Below are 22,320 nucleotides of genomic sequence, written 5' to 3'. Positions count from 1 at the left end.
TCACAAGAGTTGCTTTGTTATCTCTTGGGTCTATGATCCAAAGCAGTGTATCTGTAACAATTATGGAATTTTAATAAAGTTTCAGGTTATTCTAAAAGAAGACACAATTTACTCAGGTAGAAGATTTACGCTTTCAGATTTCAGTATAGTAAATAAAAGTGTCAACAGTGATAAAAAAAAGTAAAAGTATCAACAGGGATTGCAAAGTCATCCAGTACTCGTTTCATGAGTAGTAGCCGCATTTCAGTGTGAAAAAAAAAATATCTCGCAGTATACATCACCACCCAATTCATTAGTGCACAGCTTACAAATATATTTGACCAAAACAAAATAATAATAACTTTACAAAAGTTAAAAGTACTATATGTGAAAAAGAAAGACAAAATGATTATGAGATTCAACACAGCCTTCTTTCTCGCGAATTAACTTCGTAGAGATAACCAAAAAGAGATAACCCAACTTTGCAAATGAACTATCCTTGTCGAAGCGGCTTCCAAGCTTTATTATTGCATCATATATATATTTTCTCTCAAAAATGTACATCATATACATCCAGCTACCACGTTTTCCAGTGTGCCAAAAATGATTCCGTGGCCCATTTTTACCAGCTGGTAGGATTAGCTCAGGAAGCCTGCTTGAGTGGTGGCTTCTGGGAGCTACCGCTGTCAGGCAAGAAGAGATACCGGAATTTCGAGTCAAATGTGATGACGGTGAAGCTGCGTGCCCCAAGAAGCCGCTGCCTCCTCTGCGATGAAGAATCTCGCATGGCTGCAACTTGGTCAGGTGAGAGGTGATGGCAGATCCAGTCTGTGAAAAGAGAGTCTTCGACAGCCCCCTTGGCGTAGCTCTGCACTAACTTTGGGATTAGTAGTTTCCCTCGGTCGCTTATACCAACAGACGCTTGGATGTAGTCTCTCATTGATTCCAGAAGCTCATGCCTAACATTTGATGCAGTGTAAATCCTTACCTGCATGACATCGCCTCGTCAATATGTATATGAACACGCAAAAAGGGAAAGCATACTTCATGATTCTTACAGTGGGTTAAGACAATGTAGAAGTTCACATATCCTAGATAGTCAGACATCACTATGTTATAATGGCACATTAGCGATGGGGGTTTGTAGAAAACGAGCATTACGTAACAGGCTAGGGTGGGTAGAAGAAAGGGGGCTGGTAGCAATATTGCCAGGTGCCTTTCTTTTTGCGATGAGCCAGGTGCCATAATTTTCTTCTGAGTAATACTGGTACACGCATGTTTCTGCAAAACTATGATATTAATCCCATGTACTTACAGCTGGTGAAGAGAACATTCCACAACTTAGTCCAAACAGCAAAAGCGGCTCAGCTTCATTAATCGAATACTTCTTGTGCTCCTCAGAAATTTTGAACTTGTGAAGAGCCAACATCAAAGACTATAAAAGGGAAGGGTAAAAAAATAAGAGAAATCATCATCCAACGAAGGGAAAAGAAATTGATTAAGAAAAGAGTCATACGAGCTGGGGCCGGTGCACTGGAGTCTTCATCTTTAGAATCACAAACTCTATTTCAGCTGCACTGACCGACTGCCCACCAACTGTGTAACACGCCTGCATCACTAACACACTTTAACCGACAGCCTCATTGAAGAAAGATGACATCCAATTTGTTCAACTGAGAATAGAAGATACTGGACCAACCTTTTGCATTAGAGAAAAAAGTTTGATGTCATTGCGGGGAACTCCATATGCAAGGTATGACTGGTAGACACCAATACAGAATTGTTAGTGCACAGGTTCAACTTGCAAGCGATATACACTTAAGAAAATTCATGTTTTTCATGAAGAAATATGTGAAATGGAAAGAACTGAACCAAGTAGGTTTATTTACAATTAAACATAACAATATTAAAGTAGACATATAAAAGTAGGGGAAACATAGAGATTCTTAGAAATGCAATTGATCTCTGCAAAACGACCCTCTTAAGTAACAAGTTATACTTACGTGCATTATCAACGCATTGTATAAGTTAATCCAGAAGGCTAGCCGCTCATCAGAGTTCATACAATTAGGGTTAACCTTCGATAGCTGCTCCACAAGAAATCTGAAAACCATTTAGAACAATATGTGAATTAGTAAATTTATCCAATGCAAAATATTGAGAACTAAGAACATGCTTCAGAATAAGAGGCACTATGACCCACAGATAACACCAACTATGAGGAGCAGTCTTTAGGCATGTTGGAAATTCTTTTATTTAAAAGATGTATTAACTTTCAATAGGACTTCAGCAGAATCTGGGAGTTGTAAATGGAGGATGAATCAAAGAAATACGGCTGCAAAAGTTGGTTCGCTAACACATCAGACATAAGCAAATTGTACGCTGCCAAAGATTCTTTGTGTTCTAAAAATGGTAACAAGCAGCCCAATTCCAATTAAAAAAAGAGACTAGTCCGTTTCCTTAAATTTAAAGAGTACATGAAGTATCATATTCTTCTGTCAGTTCGAATATCTATGAATCCACTTAGGGCATCAATGGTAAAATGCAACTAGAAACGTAGATCTTACGTCCATTGTTTCATTATTCAGTAGTGATATAGGAGTATGTAAGTTTACAATATATATACAGTAGGATTGTTAGTTTTAGCTGAGATTGCAACAGCAAACCTGAACTTCTTTAGAGCTTCTGATGCATATTCAAGTTGCTCCTTTCCAACCGACATCCAAGATACCTCAGCTGCTGAACAATAGTTTCCAATATCTCTTCGGGTTTCCTTTCCATTAACTTTATAGGGATCAAAGATTCTGGCTTGGTTCATCATCTCATCATGATGATTGGAGTCAACTGAAGAACTCCGCAGCATCGATGGTATTATGGATGAATCTGAGAAGGACGCCAATGTAGAAACAGATAGACGATCCGCTGAAGAAGATGAGCAATCAGAAGATCCCTTCGCTGATATCTTGGAGGATTCAGACAAACGGAGGAAAATGTTTCTCATGCAGCGCACCATCTCCTCTGAGAGCTGATTTGGATTGTTCCAGAGGTTACCTCCTTTCATGCTAGTTATCTTTTGAATGGTCTGTTCAAACGACAAAGCATCAATATTTTCGTTTTCTTTGCCGTTCTTTTCCACCAGACACGATTCTTGTACCTGCAGAAACATAAATTAACCTCTGATATACTGATGATGTGACAACATACACAAATAGGTATGAAAAAAATTACCTGTTCACCCCGGTGCTCCTCCAACAGTCTATTTAAAGAGATATCTCTGTGCTTCTCTAGCAGCCTGTTTAGAGAAACTATTTGTCTATCTTCAGACTCTTGTCCAAGATTCTGCCCATATTCAAGTTCAGGGAATAAATCTTGCTGCGTTGATCTCATTGACTCAGATCCACCGAACTTTAAATCCCTCAATGATGATATGTGCTGATGAGAAATATAATCAATAAACTGTCAAACCCCCATATCAGAAATATAACATCCTGAGATAATTTATCCCATAAAACTTACTTCTTCCCATGTACACGTGCAAGTTGACAATGACCGGTCATCTGAGGACGCAGGCGGCAAGCATCCTGGATTATTTTCAGCAAGTAGTCTTTCATTCCTTTCATGACACAGCTGATAATACATGTCATTTAACTCCTTCTCGAGTTCCAAAACAGCACTCTCCAAGGAAGCAATATTAATTAAGAGCTCATGTGTCTACATAATGGAAAGCTCAAACAAGATTAGTCAATGCATCGATTGGCTGAGAAATGGCAGTGCATAAAATAAGAAAGCAAATGGACTTGTAGCCCCTGCACCTGGGGTGGGATCTTCGCAGAAGACTTCAATACAGGCGCTATGTTCTGCGTGACAGCTTCCGCCAACGCAATATGCAGTTCAATCTCTTCCTCGAGCTGCCTCTGTAATTTCTTGACCTGTGCAATTTGTACACGATAAGAACAAACACCACAGGCACCAACATTAGACTGTCTAAACATGGACATTAACCCAGGAGAAGAGGAGTCGCTCACTTCCTCTTCGAGCTCCGACCGGTAGCTCCGCATTGAGCCCTTGCGGTTGTCTTCTCTCCTCTCACTGCAATTACTCTTACCGTCATCCTACAGCAAGAACAAACCAAAAATAGTCCACTCAATAGTCAAGACAATGCAATTAATCTAATCAAGAGAGGGAGAGAAATCGAGGGAGCACTAAACAACAAGATTGCCGTTTGACCACACAGCCTGCGGTAACTAATGGAGGAGTCTCGGTTGAAAGTAGAGACAAAAGGGGCAAGGGACGGGTTCATCCGGGACCCCCCGTGGACCGAAGCCGACAGCTAGCGCCCTGGGCGCTACGGCATCCCCACAAAAGGACACCCATTTGCTGCTGCGTTTGGTGTCGAGATTTCGCCTTTTTTTCTGTACTACCAAGAATTCGGCGTCTACCCCAACCAGAGTCGTCGCAAATCCAGACAAAAAATGTGATTCCCCTGGAGCAGTGCGGCAGCAAGAGCTAAGGTCAGCTAACCTCGGAGCAGCAGCTGGCCGCCGGCGTGTCGTCGCAGTTCCCCGCGGACACATGCGGCGTGCGTTGCAGCGCGCGGCCCGAGTCGCCCAGTCTACGGCCGCCGGCGCCGGCCACCTTCTGGATCAGGCTGCCCCTGAAAACGCAACAGACAGAAACAGAAACAGAAACGCGTCGTTCTCATCTCAGGGTTCAGTAAGGAAGAGCAGCCGGCGGAAGAACATCAGCTCTTAAAATTGAGGCATGGCCAATGACACCCACACTGAGGCGGAGACCATGTCGGCGGGAGACGGGAGCGCGTCCTCTGCCCGCGCGCAGGGCATGCCCGTCTCCCTGGCAGCTGGCTACCCACCAATCGCCGCCTGCTCCAATGCTGGGGGGGGAAATCCTCCAATCCCAGCTCGCGGGCTGGCGCCGGACCGGCGGCGAGCAGAGCACTGCGTTGCGTCGGTGAGGGGGGAACGACAAGGGGAGGGGGGGACCGAGCGGGCGTGCGTGCGCGTGTGCGTGTGGGCGCGCGGCGCGAGGGGGGGAGGCTTTATGGCGTGCGGGGCGCGCGTGGGCGCGCTTGCGGAGAGGGAGGGAACTTGAGGGAAGGTTGGACTTTTGGAGGGGGGAGAGGACCGGAGTGGGGGGCGAGTAGGAGAGCAGTAGTACGGGGAGAGGAGGAGGTGACGGCGGCGGCTGGTGGCGTGACGGGTGCAGACTATGATGGCCTGCCTGAGGGCACGCCGTTGGCACTTGGCAGTTGAAACTTGGAAGTCGGATTATATAGTTCTCCGGCCAGCTCCATCCACCTTTGATTTCGCATTAAAAGTCGCATCCATCTTATAATTTCAATTGATATAAAGAAATGAAAACAAAATAAAGGAAATACTGCGTTAACGACAAAGATATGACTTATGAATGGTATTAGGAGAATAAAACTGGATGGAAATACATGCACCCAGATTACACAATGACACTAGTACAAAACAGGCTATCAGTGTAGTGCAAAATTGGCTATCAGTGGCGTGCGGGCCGCCCGCCACTGACTTCTGGTCACTGATAGCTCAACTATCTGATGCTACTGATAGACGCCACTGATAGGGATAACTATCAGTGTCGGTTTCAAGTGACCGACACTGATCGGCCCCAGGGCCCGACAGAGATAGGTTATGGCGAGCCGCGCGACAGGCCCAAATATTTTATCAGCGGCGGTTGCTATTGGGTATCAGTGGCGGTCAACGCCCGACACTGATAGGTTCTGGCGAGCCGCGCGACGGGCCCAGATAGTCTATCAATGGCGGTTGCAGTTGGGTATTAGTGGCGGTCGTGGCCCGACACTGATAGGTTTACGGCACTGAAAAAAAATTGTTTAATTTGTTTAATTCCCAGGTTAATATATCACAATTATACACAGAAATATACACAGTTCATTCCAGAGCATATATATATATATATATTAGAACAACATCCATATGCATAATAAAAACCCTTCATGTAGCACTACATTGTTAAGTTATAGAGACAACAAATGCAAATCATCATATTACATGAATGGATTACCAAGTTTAAGCTCCTATGACCGAGCAACTGGTCCTGTGTAGAAATCGCCCGCGTCATCAATCACCTCCCTGTTGATTATCTTGGCCATGTTCCTTTGGATGTTGTAGACAAGCCAACCTGAATCGTGTATATCCCGCATCTCCTCATTCCATTTCTTGTGCAGCTCCTTCAATGACGTCCTCCATGCAGACTTGAAGTCGGTGATCCAATTCTCGATGTGGTGGGCGCAGTAGTAGCCGCAGTACACGGTGCCTCGAGGCTGTTGCAGGCAGGGGAACCTATAATTGTGTTGGAGCCTATGTTTGCCAAAGGTAGGAAACCCGTCCTTCTTTGCTGAATCCCAAGCCGAATCGATCAGATTTCGGATGGGTCCCCAATTGCGCTGTGGTTCATCTTTGCCTTTTCGGAGTGAATTGAAGTATGTGACCATGCCCCACGGTACACAAATGATTATTACGACCCAATGTTCCCTATTTTGAAAAGAAACAAATAGTTATAGGCAAGGATAACAATGTAGTGGACCAACAAATAGATATATGTTATTAAATAAACTTACTCCAAATGGTAGGTTAAAAGGATGAAGTCGCGGTCTCGGTATTTGAGCATTGCTTGCTGAAGGTACAATTACGACATATCTCTTGAAACATCTTTATACTCTCCAGGACCGATCATTTCGTAGGAAAATGGTAATGGATCTAGGATGACCACATCGTTCTTGTTTATCCACATGGCCTCCCTTATGTAGTACACACACCACAACCTTAGCAAGCTGTCGTCAAGCTTTTGGCGGTTGAAAATGTGAAACATATCCACGAAATCTAGTGCGAAGGTGAAGGAACCTGTCTGCATGCCCCCCTCTACTGGGTTAAAGAAGCCATAGTCCTCTGGCACTAGAACGTTTTGTTGCTGGGCATGTTGTGCAGAACCCCTCGATTGGCTCATATAAAACTCGTGAAGTTGTTGCATCTCTCGGGGCAAGCCACGAAGGTTATTGGGCCCTACCATCGGTCGTCCAGGGTAGTAAATGAGATATTTGTCCCCCATTATACTCACGAGATAGGACCCATCATCCAATCTGGACCCATATTGAGGCAAGCAGTCCAAACTTGAAATATCTGGCCTTGTTTCCCAATTCTCATCGACTTCTGGCACATGAAATGGATCCTTGCCCTTCTCCTCGGTGTCCTTTCTGCAGCCCTTTCCCCTACTCCCTCTCTTTGTGTTGCCTCGCCTACTTTTGAAAACTTTCATCTCCTCATCTTTGTAGACCTGGGGGATCTTGCGGCCAAACGCTGACTCTGCGGCCCTCAACAATGATTCCATCTAAGGTGGAGGGAGGCTTGGTTGCCTAGTGGGTAGGCGTGCTCTCTCATATGGCGGCGACACTTGGGTGTTTTTTGCGCCATCGACGTCAGCAGGGCACGAGTTTAATTCAGGTATTGGGAATCCGAGGGGTCAACAGGGGACGGCATGCCTGGGGAGTAGCCAAGAGGCGATGAAGAAGGAGCTCGCTTGTTTGAAAGAGCTGGAGACACACCTTTTCTCGCTAATGGAGATGGAGGAGGAGAAGGCATGCTCTGTGTCGCTACCAACCTCCTAGGCCATGCAATGAAGTTGCTCTCGCACGCGCCTAGAGTATCCAAGTCTTCCTCTGGAGGATAAGGGACTATGTACTGAACATGTTGCTCGACGACGGAGTTTACCTGCACCTTCACATGGTCATCAGGCATGACTATTCCATGCAAAAGCGCCGGTGTTTGTCTGGGCATCAAGATGCCGTGTGCGGCCACCTCAATCGTGCCATCCTTGTCCACAAGAATCCGGCAAGGGATGCCATCCTGCGCGTAACAATGTAACATTGTGTGAAAGATTGTTGAGCAATGAAAGGAGTGAAGTAGGTAAGGCAAAGATGCTTACCGTGATGTTGTCGCTTGGACCCGGATTAGGTATTGGAACATCGGTAGTGGCAGACCAGGAAGCAACGCTACTGCTCCTAGGCGGACGTTGCAGACCCCGACTGCGCGTGGGGAGACCTTGAAGCAATAGTCCCTGAATGCCTTGCGCACCGGACTTTTGCAGCACCGCATTAACGTCGACGCCACTTTCGTGTAAGCTATTGAGTAGCACAGAGAGAGCTTTCGCTGCGCCAACTGCTCCGGCCTCCTCCGCCCTTTCGAGTATATCATCGTTGTCGCAACACTTCCTTTTTCGGGACTTGGAATCATCCTTGCCGAAAAATTTCTTCCATGGTGCACCTTCTCCCTCCCAAGTATAGGCCTGTATGCTCAGGCCCGTTTAAGCCATAGGTCAGAGTCGACTCCCACCTCTTGCTATGGATCGAGTCGTTGGAGCCTTCTGACATCTCCTTCTCCTTCCTCTGCTCGTGATCAATAGCTCGGTCCTGTAATAGTAAGACAAAGGTAAAGTGAGTATTGACGGTGTTATAGGAAGCTACACTATAACATGAGCACTTGTAATCATTGCCTTACCCAAACTTCTTGGAGGTCCTCTTGCAAATCCTCTTGCCCCGCCCACTGTTCCTTTCTCATATGCATTCGCATAAAATCTTCGGTGCGTTGATGCTTAAGCTTCCCTTTCAAAGGAGGCACTATGCCAAGCTTGGCCAACTGGAAGTCCTCCTTGTCCCAAACCTTCTTCTTGCCCTCTTTCCCACGACTTCCGAGATGGTGGTTGTGCTTCTTCTTCTTGCGCATCTCAATATATTTCTCTTGCCTCGCAATGAAGTCGGGGTCCTGTGATTCCTTCTTGAAAGATGCCCAATCTTTTGGGGTAATGGAAGGCCATTTTTCCTTAACCTTCTCAATAGGAACATCGAGCCAGTGCTTTCTAGCAGTGGATTGCCAGTTACTTATGCCCCTACGCATTACTTGGTTGGCGGCTCTATGAACATCTTTGACATGCTCGGGCTTAACCTTGAACCTGGCCCAGACATCGTTGAAGCAAAGTTCTTTTGTCGTCTTAGGAACCTGGGTCCACTTGTGAACTATACGGCAATTTCGCCGGACAATGGCATCAGCTGACTTCTCAGGACTCAAAGGCCGGCCTCTAGCAGAAATCCTAGTGACGACATAGAATCGTCCTTCAAAATGTGGCTCCCTCGCCTCGTAACCTTCTTTTCCTTACTAGACGAGGGAGTAGGTTCTACTTCCCCATCGGTGGGTTGCTCTTCGTCACTTGGGTTTGAAGAACCGACACCACTAAGTGATGAGCCCGAAGAAGAATATCCACTTGAATATGTCTCATTCGGACCTTCTTCCGGTTCCTGGGTATGATCTTGGAGAGGTGCTTCTTGGCTGTGATCTTGCGGAGGTGCTTCTTCGCTGTCATCTTGCGGAGGTGCTTCTTGCCGGAGTTCAACAATTGGGGGTGGTCTTTGACGGGTTTGTTTAGTCCTAGCCATTTTGAGTACCTACACCTATAGGATATGGAAAATTTGGGTATAACTTAGTTGGGAAAATGAAAAAAATTGGCATGACCTATGCTATAAAACTAGCAATTTAGACTACAGAAATTTGTACCTGCATTGGAAAGCCCCCACCCTCAGATTTAATTACCCCCTCGGCACAATGCCGGACCCGCATGATGGAATGAAAAGCACAAAGAAAGCATTATATAGGATAACATGGTATGAAAAGCACAAAGCAAGCATTATATAGGATAACATGGTATGAAAAGCACAATTTTACTCTTATTATAGACTCAAGGAGTGACGGCAGTTCGTCACCTTTGGACCATGTTAGTTATTCTTTTATTGCTTTGCCACTTACTGATTTAACACACATCATTGAGACACAAAAGCATTGATTCATCTGCATCATAATTAATGAGCATCATATAATTTGAATGTGACTCAATTTGAATGAGCATCATATAATTCAGGCAGACACTAAATGCGCATCTGCTTTCAGGCAACACTCAATTTTAGGATGCACATGACTAAATGTGACATGTTCACTCTGAATTCAAATTAATGAAAGCCGGAAGATGCATGGAGTGCATGAAAAAGCCTAGTAAAAGAAAACCTTAGATTAAAGATAGCTAAGAACAAACCGTAGATTGAATGGCGGCGGCGGTCGGGGACGGTCGGGGAAGACTTGCGCGGGGTCGGGGTCGGGGTCGGAGACGGCGGCGGCGGTCGGGTACGGTCGGGGAAGACGCGCGGGGGGACGGTCGGGGAAGACTTGCGCGGGGTCGGGGTCGGGGTCGGAGACGGCGGCGGCGGTCGGGTACGGTCGGGGAAGACGCGCGGGGGGACGGTCGGGGAAGACTTGCGCGGGGTCAGGGTCGGGGTCGGAGACGGCGACGGCGGCCGGGGACGGTCGGGGAAGACGCGCGGGGGGACGGTCGGGGAACACGGGCGGCGTCGGGGACGACGGTGGCGGTCAGGGCGGCAGGCTTCGCCGCTTAGGGTTCGTATGCGCCAGCTGCTGGTCTCGAATGAGGCGCGGGCGACAATTGGGAATTTCGGCCAAGTCTCCATCCCTTTTATACTTGCAGACTGTCAGTGTCGGTTGTGCTATCAGTGGCGTGTATCCAGGAAACACGCCACTGATACTTGTGCTAGCTATTCTACATTTCCTTCTTAAATTGCTAATATATTCTCTATTAGTCCAAAAAAATTATTTAATTATACTTTGAGTGTGTTTAGTCATGTTTCTATCCCAACCAAAAGATAAATCCCAAATTCAAAATATAAACACATAATTGTATGATTTTCTTAGCCATTTTGTAGTAATTTAAATTTATAAAATTCATTTGACATCAGGAATAGCTCAAATTTGGTATGCAAGCTCAATTTGTCCACTTAAACATACCCAAAATTTTTTTGGAAAATAATAACAAAGCTAAGTACAAAATATGTTCAAATTGAGATGTCGGGTTAAAAGGTATACTGGATATTGACTCATAAGAGCTAAAGTTCGACGAATTATGTGCTTCATCTCATATTTTCACACCAATTTTTGTGTGTGGTTATATTACTGTAATAATTGTTTCCATGCCAATTTTTAGAATATTTTGATCAAAAATGAATTTTATAAATTAATTTTTAATGAAAGTAACCCTCAAAATCATACAAATATGTGTTTTTCTTTTGAATTTTGGATTCATTTTTTGGTTGGGATAGAAACATGCCTAAACTCACACAAAAGTACAGCCCATTCAATTTTTGGGTGAATAGAGAATTAAATATGAATTTAATAAAACAATCCCAGGGACCTATCAGTGGCGGATTTAGAATGGCGAACCGCCACTGATAGGTCACCAAATTTGCCAGTAATTCAGCTATCAGTGGCCTGTTTTTAAGGTATCCGCCACCGATAGGTCACCAAATTTGCATGTAATTCAGCTATCAGTGGCGTGCCCCTTGTGTTATCCGCCACTGATAGTGCTCTCACTTGCTGTTTATAATTGAATACATGTCATAATGCATATTTGACACAGGTCATAGGCTAACCACAAACTTACATATATACTGCATATTTGACACAGGTCATATAACAAACATACAAAAATAGCTTAAGATTTGAATATGGTTCAAATTGAGTTGCTAACACATATAGGACATAAAACATAAAGAAATACATGGTTTCCGACAAATACACACGTATAGGACATAAAACATAAAGAAATACAACTCTTTAATCATCTTTCCTACTCTTCTTCTTCACCCTCGTTCGGTACGTCTGTTTCTCACGGTGTGTTTTCCTGACGTATGCTTGTGTAGTTGCTTTCTCGTTACCGGTACTTTTCCTCGCCCATTTACTTGTCTCGATCGTGCGTTCCGCCTCTTTGTCATTTGCGGCCGTCGTAGGATCATGGAAACTGTCATAGTCTTCTTGCAAAGTAACTCCGTCGACTCCCACGATGCTTCTCTTCCCTCTCCTTACGACTACACGGCTTTTATTTGACGGATCTTCTATGAAAAATACTTGCTTGCATTGGTTCGCAAATACCCATGGTTCTTGGGTTGCTGGGATTGCTTCGACGTTAACTTGGTCACGAGGGATCTTAGGTGGTAGCATCATGATTGTGAATCTATGGCCATCAGGTTTCCCGTTCGTAGCCCATCTCACACGAAAAAGTGGGATCCTGGTGATGGAGTAGTCCAGGTACCAGATCTCCTCAATCACTCCATAGAATGCTTTAGTCTTGGCTTGGCTATCAGTTGCAGTTTCGGAAACCAATACTACACCGCTATTTTGATATTGACTTTTACAATCCTGAGATTTTGTGTAGTACGTGTACCCGTTAATAGCGTAGGCTTGCCATGTGGCGACGTGATAAGCTGGTTCCCGCGACAACCTTAGCACCATCTTTTCGTTTTCATCTACCGGCTCCCTCTCATACCAATACTCCCTTAGCCACTCAGCGAAATGTTTATTGTGCTCTCTATGGATCCAAATTTGTCCTCTGGTAGGGTTGTTGTTTTGAAGCTCTTGCATGTGCATTTCCTGGTAAGGCCAGACCGCATCAATGTGTTGAAGCACCACCAAATGTGCTCTGTTAAAGTCAGCTGCTCTCCTCTTTGAATGTACTTCGATATACTTCTGCCCAAAAAGTCCTTGGCCAGCTAGCTTGCCCTTGTGCCTTGATTCCGACATGCCTATTGCTTTCTGATCCGCCAACCAATCTATGCAGAACTCGACGCACTCTTCTACCAGGTAGCCTTGGAGGATGCTACCTTCAGGACGCCCTCGGTTACGAACATAGCGCTTCAAAACCCCGTTGTATCATTCGGGCCCATACATGTTGTGCAAAAAAGATGGCCCTAGGCACAATATCTCGTCAACGATATGGACCATTAAATGGACCATGACATCGAAGAATGTCAGAGGGAAGTACTTCTCAAATTCACACAATATCTGTACCATCATAGGTTGCAGTAAGAGACAACGCTTCACAGTAATTGACTTTTGCGAGATCGTGTCAAAAAAAGTCACAAAGCTTCATCACTGTCTCTCTTACCCCAGGCTCCACGGCACCCCTGATTGCAACTGGGAGTAACTGCGTGATAATCACATGGCAGTCGTGAGACTTCATGCCAACTAGCTTGTGACTCTTCATGTCAACGAGCCGCTTGATGTTGGAGGAGTAGTTCGAAGGGACTTTGATGCCTCGAAAGCACTCGCACACTCTATGCAGCTCGTCCTTGCTCAGATTGTAACAAGCAGGATTAAAACGTGTAGTCACCGTCACGAAACCATTTTTGTCTTCCGGTGACTCTTCTTCTTCTGCCCACAGTTCTTTCCGTATCTTCAAAATTTCCAAGTATTTCCTTGCCTTCGGTCCGTCTTTCGTCTTGTCAGGGATGTTCATCAGCAATCCCAACACGCTGTCACATACATTTTTCTCGACGTGCATCACATCAACGCTGTGTCGGCATCACAAGTGTGGCCAGTATGGCAGGCCCCAGAATACAGACCTCCTCTTCCACACGGAGGTGTCCGGGTCGTCCTTGTCTTTGACATTTTCTGCTTTCCCAGGCCTAACCTCCAGATCCTTGACAATATCGTAGATTTCAAAGCCAGACTTTACCCTAAGTTTACCCTCGTGCTCTTCCTTTCCGTTGAAGCTCTCCGCATCAAGCCTCCACGGGTCTTTAGGGTGCAACCACCGTCGGTGTCCTATGTACACAATTTTCCGTGATGTGGGCAACATCTCCGATATTGTATTCTCCGCGCACTATGTACATGCCGTGTACCCTTTTGTGCACCGGCATGACGTATTACCGTTTGTTGGGTAGTCATGCACACAAGTCAGCAACGCTGCTCTAAGGGTGAAGTACTCCTCCCTGCGAGCGTCCCAAATCTTTCTACCTGTGTTCCAAAGTTCACCAAGCTCATCCTTCACTAGCTAAAGATAAACATTTAGGTCTGCTCCGGGTTGCTTTGGGCCTTGAATGAGCATACACAGGTGGATGTACTTCTTCTTCATGATTAACCATGGAGGAAGGTTGTACACAAATATGATCACCGTGTTGGAAATATGCCCTAGAGGCAATAATAAATTTGTTATTATCATATTTCATTGTTCTTGATAAATGTTTATTGTCCATGCTATAATTGTATTGATTGGAAACTCAAATACATGTGTGTGGATAAATAAACAAATACCGTGTCCCTAATACGCCTCTACTAGATTAGCTCGTTGATTAAAGATGGTTAAGGTTTCCTAACCATAGACATGTGTTGTCATTTAATAACGAGGTCATATCATTAGGAGAATGATGTGATGGACAGACCCAAACCTAAACATAGCTTTTGATCGTGTCACTTAAGTTTAAGTTGCTTATGTTTTATTATGTCAAGTATCATTTCCTTAGACCATGAGATCGTGCCACTCCTTAGTACCGGAAGAATACTTTGTGGGCATCAACCGTCATCTCGTAACTGGGTGATCATAAAGGTGTTTTTCAGGTATCTCAGAAGGTGCTTGTTGGGTTGTATGGATCAAGACTGGGATTTGTCACTCCTTGTGACGGAGAGATATCTCTGGGCCCTCTCGGTAATATAACATCCTAATGAGCTTGCAAGCATGCGACTAATGTGTTTAGTCGCGGGGGTATTATATTACGGAACGAGTAAAGAGAACTTGCCGGTAACGAGATTAAACTAGGTATGGCGATACCGACGATCAAATCTCGGGCAAATAATATATCGCGAGACAAAGAGAATTGGATACTGGATTAATTGAATCCTCGACATAGTGGTTCAACCGATGAGATCTTCGTGGAATATGTGGGAACCATTATGGACATCCAGGTCCCGCTATTGGTTATTGATATTTGATCATGTCCACATGTTCTCGAACCCGTAGGGTCACACACTTAACGTTTCATGTTGCTTGGGTTAGATGAGATAAATGATGATGATATCGAATTATGATTCGGAGTTTTGGATGGGATCCTAGACGTAACGAGGAGCTCCGGAATGTTCCGGAGATAAAGATTTATATATGGAAAGTTGTTTTCAGGTTCCGGAAAGTTCGGAATATTTTCCGTTTTTGACTGGGAAGCTTCTAGAAGGTTCTGGAGGGATCCGGAGGTTTCCACCTTGAGGTCCACCTATCCCTGGGCTACATGGGCTTGTGAGGGAGTACCCTGGCCTTAATGGGCCAGGGGGCTGCCCCCCACAAGGCCCATGCGGCCAGCCCACCCTAGGGCTAAAGGGTAACTTGGGGGGGGAGGAAACCCTATTAGAGTTTCCCTCCCCTAGCCGCCAGCCGTGATCTCATCTACCTCTCCCTCTCGCTTGCTGGATCAAGGAAAGGAAGAGACGACGTGAAGCTGAACGTGTGGATACCAAGGAGGTACTGTCCGTTCGGCATTGAGATTAATCTCATTGAAAGTTCCACTACACCAACAACGATCTTGTGATCGTAACGCTTAGCGGTCTACGAGGGTATGGTGTTTATGATCCCTCTCGTTGCATACATCTAGTATATATATTCTTGGGTTTTCTTCCGCACTTCTCGTAGGAAAATTTTTGTTTCCTATGCAACGAATCCAACACACCGGCCATGTGCTGTGCGTGCTGCTCATGTTGCCAAATGGATTGATTCCGTCAGTGCTCAGCCCTAGCCTTAGGTTTCTGGGATCACTGGTGAAATCTGGGAATTCCGCGTCCAAGGTCCTCCATTGAGCCGCATCGGCTGGGTGTTTGAGGATCCCAGCTTCAGTATTGTCTGTACGTTACTCTCCATCTGGATCGTACATCTTCTCACTCGGATCATGATAGACCAGTCTCACCGCACCCTTCAAGTTCTGAAACCAACGCTCAAACCGACTACCCATCGGAAGATACCAGACGATCTTCGCCGGCCGACCTTTACTCACTTCTTCCTCATCGACTTCGTCGTGATTGCCATCTTTCTTCTTGTACCGTGAAGTACCACATATTGGGCATTTGTCCTTGTTTTTGTGCGGTCCCGTGTATACAATGCAGTCCAGTGGACATGCATGATATTTCACAACGTCTAATCCAAGCGGGCAGGTAATCTTCTTCGCCTCGTATGTGCTCTTAGGCAATTTGTTGCTCTCTGGAAAGACTGTAGCAAGGTAACTCAACATCTCCGTGAAGCCCTTGTCAGAAAGCCCAGATTTTGCCTTTATCCTAAGAAGTTCAAGTGTCACTTCTAGGACATTATTGTTGATGCCGGCATTGTCATACACTGGTGTGTTTGCGTCCTCGACTAGCTTCTGGAACTTCTTCTCATCTGTGGCATTGTCGGGGTCCTTCAGTTGATTCTGTAAGTGCACGTCATCTAGCATTTCACCCATCCGACCACGCGGAGCTTCATCGACCGGTGTTTCTTCATCCATGGCGTCGTCACCACGATATTCTTCACCACTTTGGTCGAACTCTATGTGTTCTTCTTCAAAGCCACTATCCACTTCTACCGCAACCTCACCGTGAGAAGTCCAGCAAAAATAACCTTCTACGAATCCATTTGCCATTACGTGCATCTCAACATCCACTAGCAGGTGCATCACTGTGTTACGACATCTGTCACATGGACAACACATCTTCACATTGCCCTTACTCTTCATATCAGCTACCGCGAAATCATAAAATGTGGCCCATTTTTCTAACATGGAAGCCGACATTCTCTCCTCATACATCCAACCACGGAGAGACGAGCTAAGAAAACATAGAAGAAATTGAAGCAATTAATCACAAATTACATCACCGGGTATGAATCGAAAACACATTGTATAGCGTAATGTGGCCAAATTAATGGGGATTGAGAGCCTAGAGGGGAGAGGAAGAAGATGGCCGGGGCAGAGAGAAGGGCAGGGGCCAGACGGCCGGCCTGCTGCGGGAGAGAGCTAGAGGGGAGAGGAAGAAGATGAGGCAGAGAGAAGGGCGGGGGCCAGCCGGCGGCGCCGCCTGGGCCGGGGCCGAGACCAGATCCATGAGAGAAGGGGGGCCGGGCAGAGGAAGAAGAATGGGAGGAAGGAGAAGAGGAGGGCTGGGGGAGGAAGAAGGAGAGGAGGATGGGGCAGAGCCAGAGGGAGAGAGAAGACGGCGGCCGGCCGGCCGGAGCCGCCTGCCGCACGCGCGTGCAGGGGAGAAGAAGGAGGCCGGGGAGAGGAAGAAGAAGGGGAGGAAGGAGAAGAAGAAGGGATTTACCTGCTGGTAGTGGTGGCCGGCGCCATTCCGCCGCGGCAGCGCTCCGCCGTCGAGGATGAAGAATGGCGGTCGCAGCTGGTCAAGAAGACGCGCAGCGCGCGACCAGCCGCCGCCGCTCGGCCTATTTATATGGCCGAGCTATTAGTGGCGGACGCGGAATAGAAACCGCCACTGATGCTCGCCAACCATTCGTGGCGGATACACACTTAAAGAACACCATTGATAACCTACCTATCAGTGTCGGTTACCTATGTTTAACCGCCACTGATAGACAGGTATCAGTGGCGGTTTCTAGTATAACCGCCACTAATGGTTGCCCCGGGGGACAAGACATGAGCCATCGGCGTCCTATCAGTGGCGTGTGTGGGTGTGCCCGCCACTGATAGTTTTCTATCAGTGTCGTGTCCGCTCCACCCGCCACTGATGGGGGTCGCGAATGGCCCGTTTTGTACTAGTGTGAACATCACGAGTAAATGACCGTGCTTTTAATCACCCAGATTACTCAAAGAATACAAACTCAATGCAATTTTTCTTGAAAGACAAATAAACTCTACAAACATTTGTTTCCTTTTTTTTTGGTACAACCCAGCGGAGAACTAAAGGTGGCAATCTCGCCTGCAGGTACCCGATCCGAATGAGTAGGGTATGGGTCTACGTTTACGTCCATGGGTATATACCCGATGGATCTTCCGATTAGTCATGGGTAAGCCGTCAAGAGCTAGGCGGAACCCTAGCCGCAAGGAGTCTTCGGATCAACGTTTTTCTTCCGGTTCCTCTCGTCTCCGATAGCCTATTAGACATCGGGTGATGAAGGGAACCATAGATCAACGTCTGGTTGCAGTTTGTCTACCTTCTCTGTGAGGTTTTGTGTCCTCGCGATGGCGTATGGAATAATAATCTCCTGGCTCCATCCTCTTTCCGGTGTAGTCAACACGATCTACTCCATGGAGCTAGCGGATCTCGCGGTTTGTTTTTTCGTTATTTTGGTCTTCTTTCTAGTTGGTTCGGCGACGGATCAACAGATCGACAACCTGCCTTGCAACGGGTGTGTCCCCCGGTCAGGATGCGTTTAACGATATTAGGTTCTCATCGGTTGCGGTGAGCGATTCATGCGGCTATTCAAAACATATAGGGTTAGTCCAGCTTGTGCAGCTTTGTTTTTCTGCGATTTCATCACGGGAGACATAGAGAGTTTTCAAGATACGGATAACGGATCAAAGAGTTGTTAACTCAAAGAATCTTGTTGCAAATTTTAGTTTCATTAGGATTTTTTGTTGTTGGTTTTCGTTTCAATTTCGTTCACTTGTATTTTGTTTATTGAATCAATAAAACCATATATTTCTCAACAAAAAAAGATTAGTCATGGTAGGGTATGGTTATAGGTTTACGCCGAAGGGTACCCTCCCGGTTTAGTAATTTAATTGAATAAATATTATTTTTAATTATATGGCATGTTGACCCTTTGATACAGTATAAAGAGAAAGGACTAATATTTTAGGAATAAACAATGCCGTCAGAAAAAAGATCCAAGTGCCAACCTCAGTCACAGTATTGCAATGGGCTTCCTCAAAAAAAGAAAAAAGTGTTGTAGTGGGCAATTGTGGGCAAGCCCGATGGCCCATCTAAACATGGCTCGTCCATGGACCTAGCCGAGCGCCTGATGCCTGAACTACTCCCGTCTTTCTCTCTCATGGCTTTCTCTGCTGCCGCCGCATACATACAGCCGTCTCCTCCGTTCTCTGGCATTGATCCATCCAAGGTGTTTTCTGAGGTCGATCCGCCACGTTCCCGTCTCCCATCTCTAAGATCGACCATTCGCCGCTCTCTCTTTCTCCTTCTTCAAAGGCAGCGAGGAACGAGTCCTTGTCGCGGGCCTCGGTGGAGTCGGCGGCCAGGAGGGAGCAACTAGTGCTCGCCGGAGCTTCCGCACGATCGGGTCGGATTCGGGTACGGGTCCAGGTGAAAACCCGTGGGCACGTTCTCGGGCGCGTAATCAGGTATGTTAACGGGTTCGGGTACGGGTATGACTTAGGTCCACCCGGCTATACCCGACCCGATTGCCAGCTTTACGGATAACCTTCTTTTGCCCACCAACACAACGGCACAAGCACAGCCAGCCGCATGTCGCGCTGCCCTGTTCGTCTTCCTCAAAAACCCCATTGCCTCCGAGCTCTCTATCTCTCATCTGGCTCGTCCGGGGGCAATTACGGCATAGCTCCGCCGCCGCTGCGCGCGTGCACGTACACCGCTATGCTTCCGCTTGCCGCAGTGTCCGCGCCGAGTTCGCTTCTCCTACGGCCCGCCGCGTACCATCGGATAGGGAGAGACCTAGGTTGGTGCCGTTCGGCTCATCCATCCATGTCCCTTGCTGACTAATTACTGCCCCCTAGTCTTACTTTATCCAAGTAGTTGTATCTTGGCGCGATTCTTGCCCGGTTTGGTTGATTTTAGGTTCGGAAACCCCTGATAAAATGCGTGCTGTCGGTCGCTGGTGATAACTGAAAGGGGTAGAGGAGCATGGTTTAGTTAGATACGGCCGCAACGCTGAATCCGTGACCTCGTACTTGCATGCGGATTGAGTTAGATTGTAGATAAATTTCAGTGTCACTGACCACCTTGCATTAGGGGAGATGCATTTCTTGTTGCAACTTTTAGCACATTAGTACCTCGCACCTAGGCTTTCGCAGGGACTGAAATTAATTATGGTGCTGATGGAGATAGGGGGAGATGGTGCTTACTGCTGAGTATAATATGCTGTTTGTTTACCAAAGCTCATGCAGAACTTATAATATTGGGTACAGGACAAAGTTGGCAAGAACCATCTGTCTCGGGTTCACGGTCTCGTGCGGATAAACTGAGCAACACCATCTCTGCCAAGGCTTCCATGGTAAGGCCCGGTGTAAGACCTGTATGCCTACTTGTTTTTGTTTTTGTTCAGCTAGATTTAATTTGTGAGAGTTCCCAGAAATTTTGACATAAAAAAAGAAAGCAACCCAATAGGTTCTCAAACTTCAAGGCTTCCAGATTTTAGTGGAATCCACAGTATTTTATTTTTTTCACGTGGAATAGTTCAGCAGGGAAAAATCTTGAAGCAAAAAATGTTAAAAATCACCACGAAGTTGAAAAATATGTACAATGTATGCATCAAATGTAGCAAAAATATATCTCATATAAAACTGTGTAGCTGGAGGAATGTTCGGCCATCCAAACGGAAGGGGTCAGTATATTTTTGCTACTTGAGTATGTGGTCCATTTCCAATTCTCCATCCATCACGAATCATTCGTGCTACTTACCTTATTACAGTTAAGTTAATCAACTATGGGTTAAATCCTCATGCACCCCTTCAAAGTTGAAATCCCATGCGTTTGTGACATGCGGACCACACTGTATCTCCGATACGTGGGTCTATGGGCACATCATTTTTTTGTAAGGGCATATAAGGATTCACCCAGAACTATTCGACTCATACGTTCCAGACTCTGGCTAGACAAAAAAGAATGCAAAACGAAAAAAATTGAAGGACTTAATTTAATTCTAAATATCAGGGTTAAGCGGATCTAGCTGAAATTCCATAGGAAAACGAGGCTTATTTATTTCAGAACAAATATGTTTCTTGCCTATATTCTAAATGTGGAAGATGTACTGAAGTTGCTGCAGTGGTCTGTAAGTCTGGAATGCTGATGTTGCTCCACATCATAAATTGGAACAACAGGATATGTTAGCTCTGCTCGTTTGATCAAGTGGCCTGACCAGCAAATTCGCAAGCATCTCTCACAGATTGCCTCTGGAACTTCTTTTTCTGCAGAACATAACATGCTGTGCTAACCAGACGCAAACCACGACCCGTAAATCATTCGCCGGACCCACCTCTCCACCGTCAGGTTCAGTCAAAGGTAATCGACAAACCTACTGTTCATCCTAATCTCCTCTCATATGTGAAGTTCAGTGCACACTGCATTACTGCATAGCAACAAAATTTCTCACTTGTTGGTGGTCTGTTGACGTTGGAATATTTTAGAGAAGGTGAAGCCGAGACTCGATGATGGTGGCGTCGGGTTCCCGCCGTTCCGGTTCGGCGGAGGAGGCGGGGGCGGCGGCGGGGGTGGCAGCAGCTCCTCGGGCGGGTTCATTCTCTTCGTGATCGTTTTGCTGCTGGATTACCTGAGGGAGTTCGAGAGGAACATGCAGAATGGGTCCCGGAGGGGCGGCGACTACGACGGCGGGCTAGCACCACAATAGCTTGAAACAGTCCGGCGATGGTTGATCTAATCCTCCTTTTGCTAAGGAGTGTTATCAGATTAGAGATCATTTGTAAGAAAATTATAATTAGAGGTAGCAACTTAAGCTCTTGAGTTGAATGTGCACGTTCAAGATCAAACACCAGTGCACTAGTCACTCCACTTTATTCTTTTGCTTTGGGCTCCTTTTAAACGTTTGTACTGCGAGTTGGTTGGGGCTGTGTGAATTTTCGAGTGCAGTGGCTGGCCGCAAAGCAGTACTCCCTCCGCCCGTCCGAAAGCAAATGACGTGGATTTGTATAAGAATAGTATAAGAATAGAATAGAGGCAGTACGTGTCCAGCCAACACGCGAATTGGTGAATGTGCAATGAACTTGAACTCTTGGGTTTGAAGAAAGTCTTGAGGTTCCAGAAGGTTTCATTTTTAGATTAGGAACTGTGGAAGGATAATCCATCCAGTCTTGTGTACCATGCAATGCGCATAGCCAAAATATAAACTAATCGCAATTGCAAGCACATAATCTATTTTTAATTTTTTCGTTGAGATTACATTGTAGACGCACACACTCAACATTGAAGTTGCCGAGGGTCCCTTAAAATTGACGTAATTATGACTGATGCCTTCATGTCTACAAAGACGTCATCTTTCTTTTGAAAAGGGGTTGAAACCATCAAACGAGGATGTCAGCTACGACTGAAAAATAATCCACTTAAAACGAGGGACACATGGCGTTAAAAGAAATGAAATACGCCTTATATATTTTAAAACGAATGAATTACCACAGTAATCATCCAACCAATGATAAGAAATCATTGGTACAGTTGACCCGAACAAATTAACTATGTTCAGCAGAATTAATTCTTTCTGCTCTCAGAAAACTTC

At 45.9% G+C, this 22,320-nt stretch overlaps 3 protein-coding genes across 3 annotated transcripts; 1 reads left to right on the top strand and 2 right to left on the bottom strand.

Moving 5' to 3' along the window:
- Positions 1-221: 221 nt before the first annotated feature.
- On the bottom strand, positions 222-5,208 carry LOC100845414. Its single transcript, XM_010235522.3, has 12 exons — positions 4,759-5,208; positions 4,501-4,633; positions 4,005-4,091; positions 3,792-3,908; positions 3,496-3,690; positions 3,208-3,411; positions 2,646-3,133; positions 1,983-2,082; positions 1,679-1,738; positions 1,496-1,588; positions 1,295-1,414; positions 222-967 (listed from the first exon to the last, which is right to left on the bottom strand). The coding sequence occupies exons 1-12, from the start codon at positions 4,818-4,820 to the stop codon at positions 623-625; spliced, it is 2,004 nt and encodes a 667-aa protein (XP_010233824.1). The 5' UTR covers positions 4,821-5,208; the 3' UTR covers positions 222-622.
- Positions 5,209-15,757: 10,549 nt separating this feature from the next.
- LOC100830214 lies at positions 15,758-17,224 on the bottom strand. The gene is made up of 2 exons (XM_010237967.1): positions 17,199-17,224; positions 15,758-16,706 (listed from the first exon to the last, which is right to left on the bottom strand). Exons 1-2 carry the CDS (start codon positions 17,222-17,224, stop codon positions 15,758-15,760), a joined length of 975 nt encoding a protein of 324 aa, XP_010236269.1.
- A 2,062-nt stretch (positions 17,225-19,286) lies between these two features.
- LOC100823286 lies at positions 19,287-21,685 on the top strand. The gene is made up of 4 exons (XM_003575035.4): positions 19,287-19,530; positions 20,000-20,085; positions 21,005-21,092; positions 21,218-21,685. Exons 1-4 carry the CDS (start codon positions 19,320-19,322, stop codon positions 21,436-21,438), a joined length of 606 nt encoding a protein of 201 aa, XP_003575083.1. The 5' UTR covers positions 19,287-19,319; the 3' UTR covers positions 21,439-21,685.
- Positions 21,686-22,320: the final 635 nt, after the last annotated feature.

Source organism: Brachypodium distachyon, chromosome 3, assembly GCF_000005505.3.
Source record: "Brachypodium distachyon strain Bd21 chromosome 3, Brachypodium_distachyon_v3.0, whole genome shotgun sequence".
NCBI lineage: Eukaryota > Viridiplantae > Streptophyta > Magnoliopsida > Poales > Poaceae > Brachypodium > Brachypodium distachyon.
This window is presented reverse-complemented; position numbering and strand designations above follow the sequence as displayed.

Coding starts and splice junctions, on each gene's coding strand:
- LOC100845414 (XM_010235522.3), bottom strand. CDS start 4,820: ATGCCCTGCGCGCGGGCAGAGGACGCGCTCCCGTCTCCCGCCGACATG. Junction 3,909..4,004: donor GGTCGGAGCTCGAAGAGGAA/GTGAGCGACTCC, acceptor CAAATTGCACAG/GTCAAGAAATTACAGAGGCA. Junction 1,415..1,495: donor CAGTGCACCGGCCCCAGCTC/GTATGACTCTTT, acceptor TCCCTTTTATAG/TCTTTGATGTTGGCTCTTCA.
- LOC100823286 (XM_003575035.4), top strand. CDS start 19,320: ATGTCGCGCTGCCCTGTTCGTCTTCCTCAAAAACCCCATTGCCTCCGA. Junction 19,531..19,999: donor TCGGATAGGGAGAGACCTAG/GTTGGTGCCGTT, acceptor TATTGGGTACAG/GACAAAGTTGGCAAGAACCA. Junction 20,086..21,004: donor TCTCTGCCAAGGCTTCCATG/GTAAGGCCCGGT, acceptor CTTTTTCTGCAG/AACATAACATGCTGTGCTAA.
- LOC100830214 (XM_010237967.1), bottom strand. CDS start 17,224: ATGGCGCCGGCCACCACTACCAGCAG. Junction 16,707..17,198: donor CCGGCCACCACTACCAGCAG/GTAAATCCCTTC, acceptor ATGTTTTCTTAG/CTCGTCTCTCCGTGGTTGGA.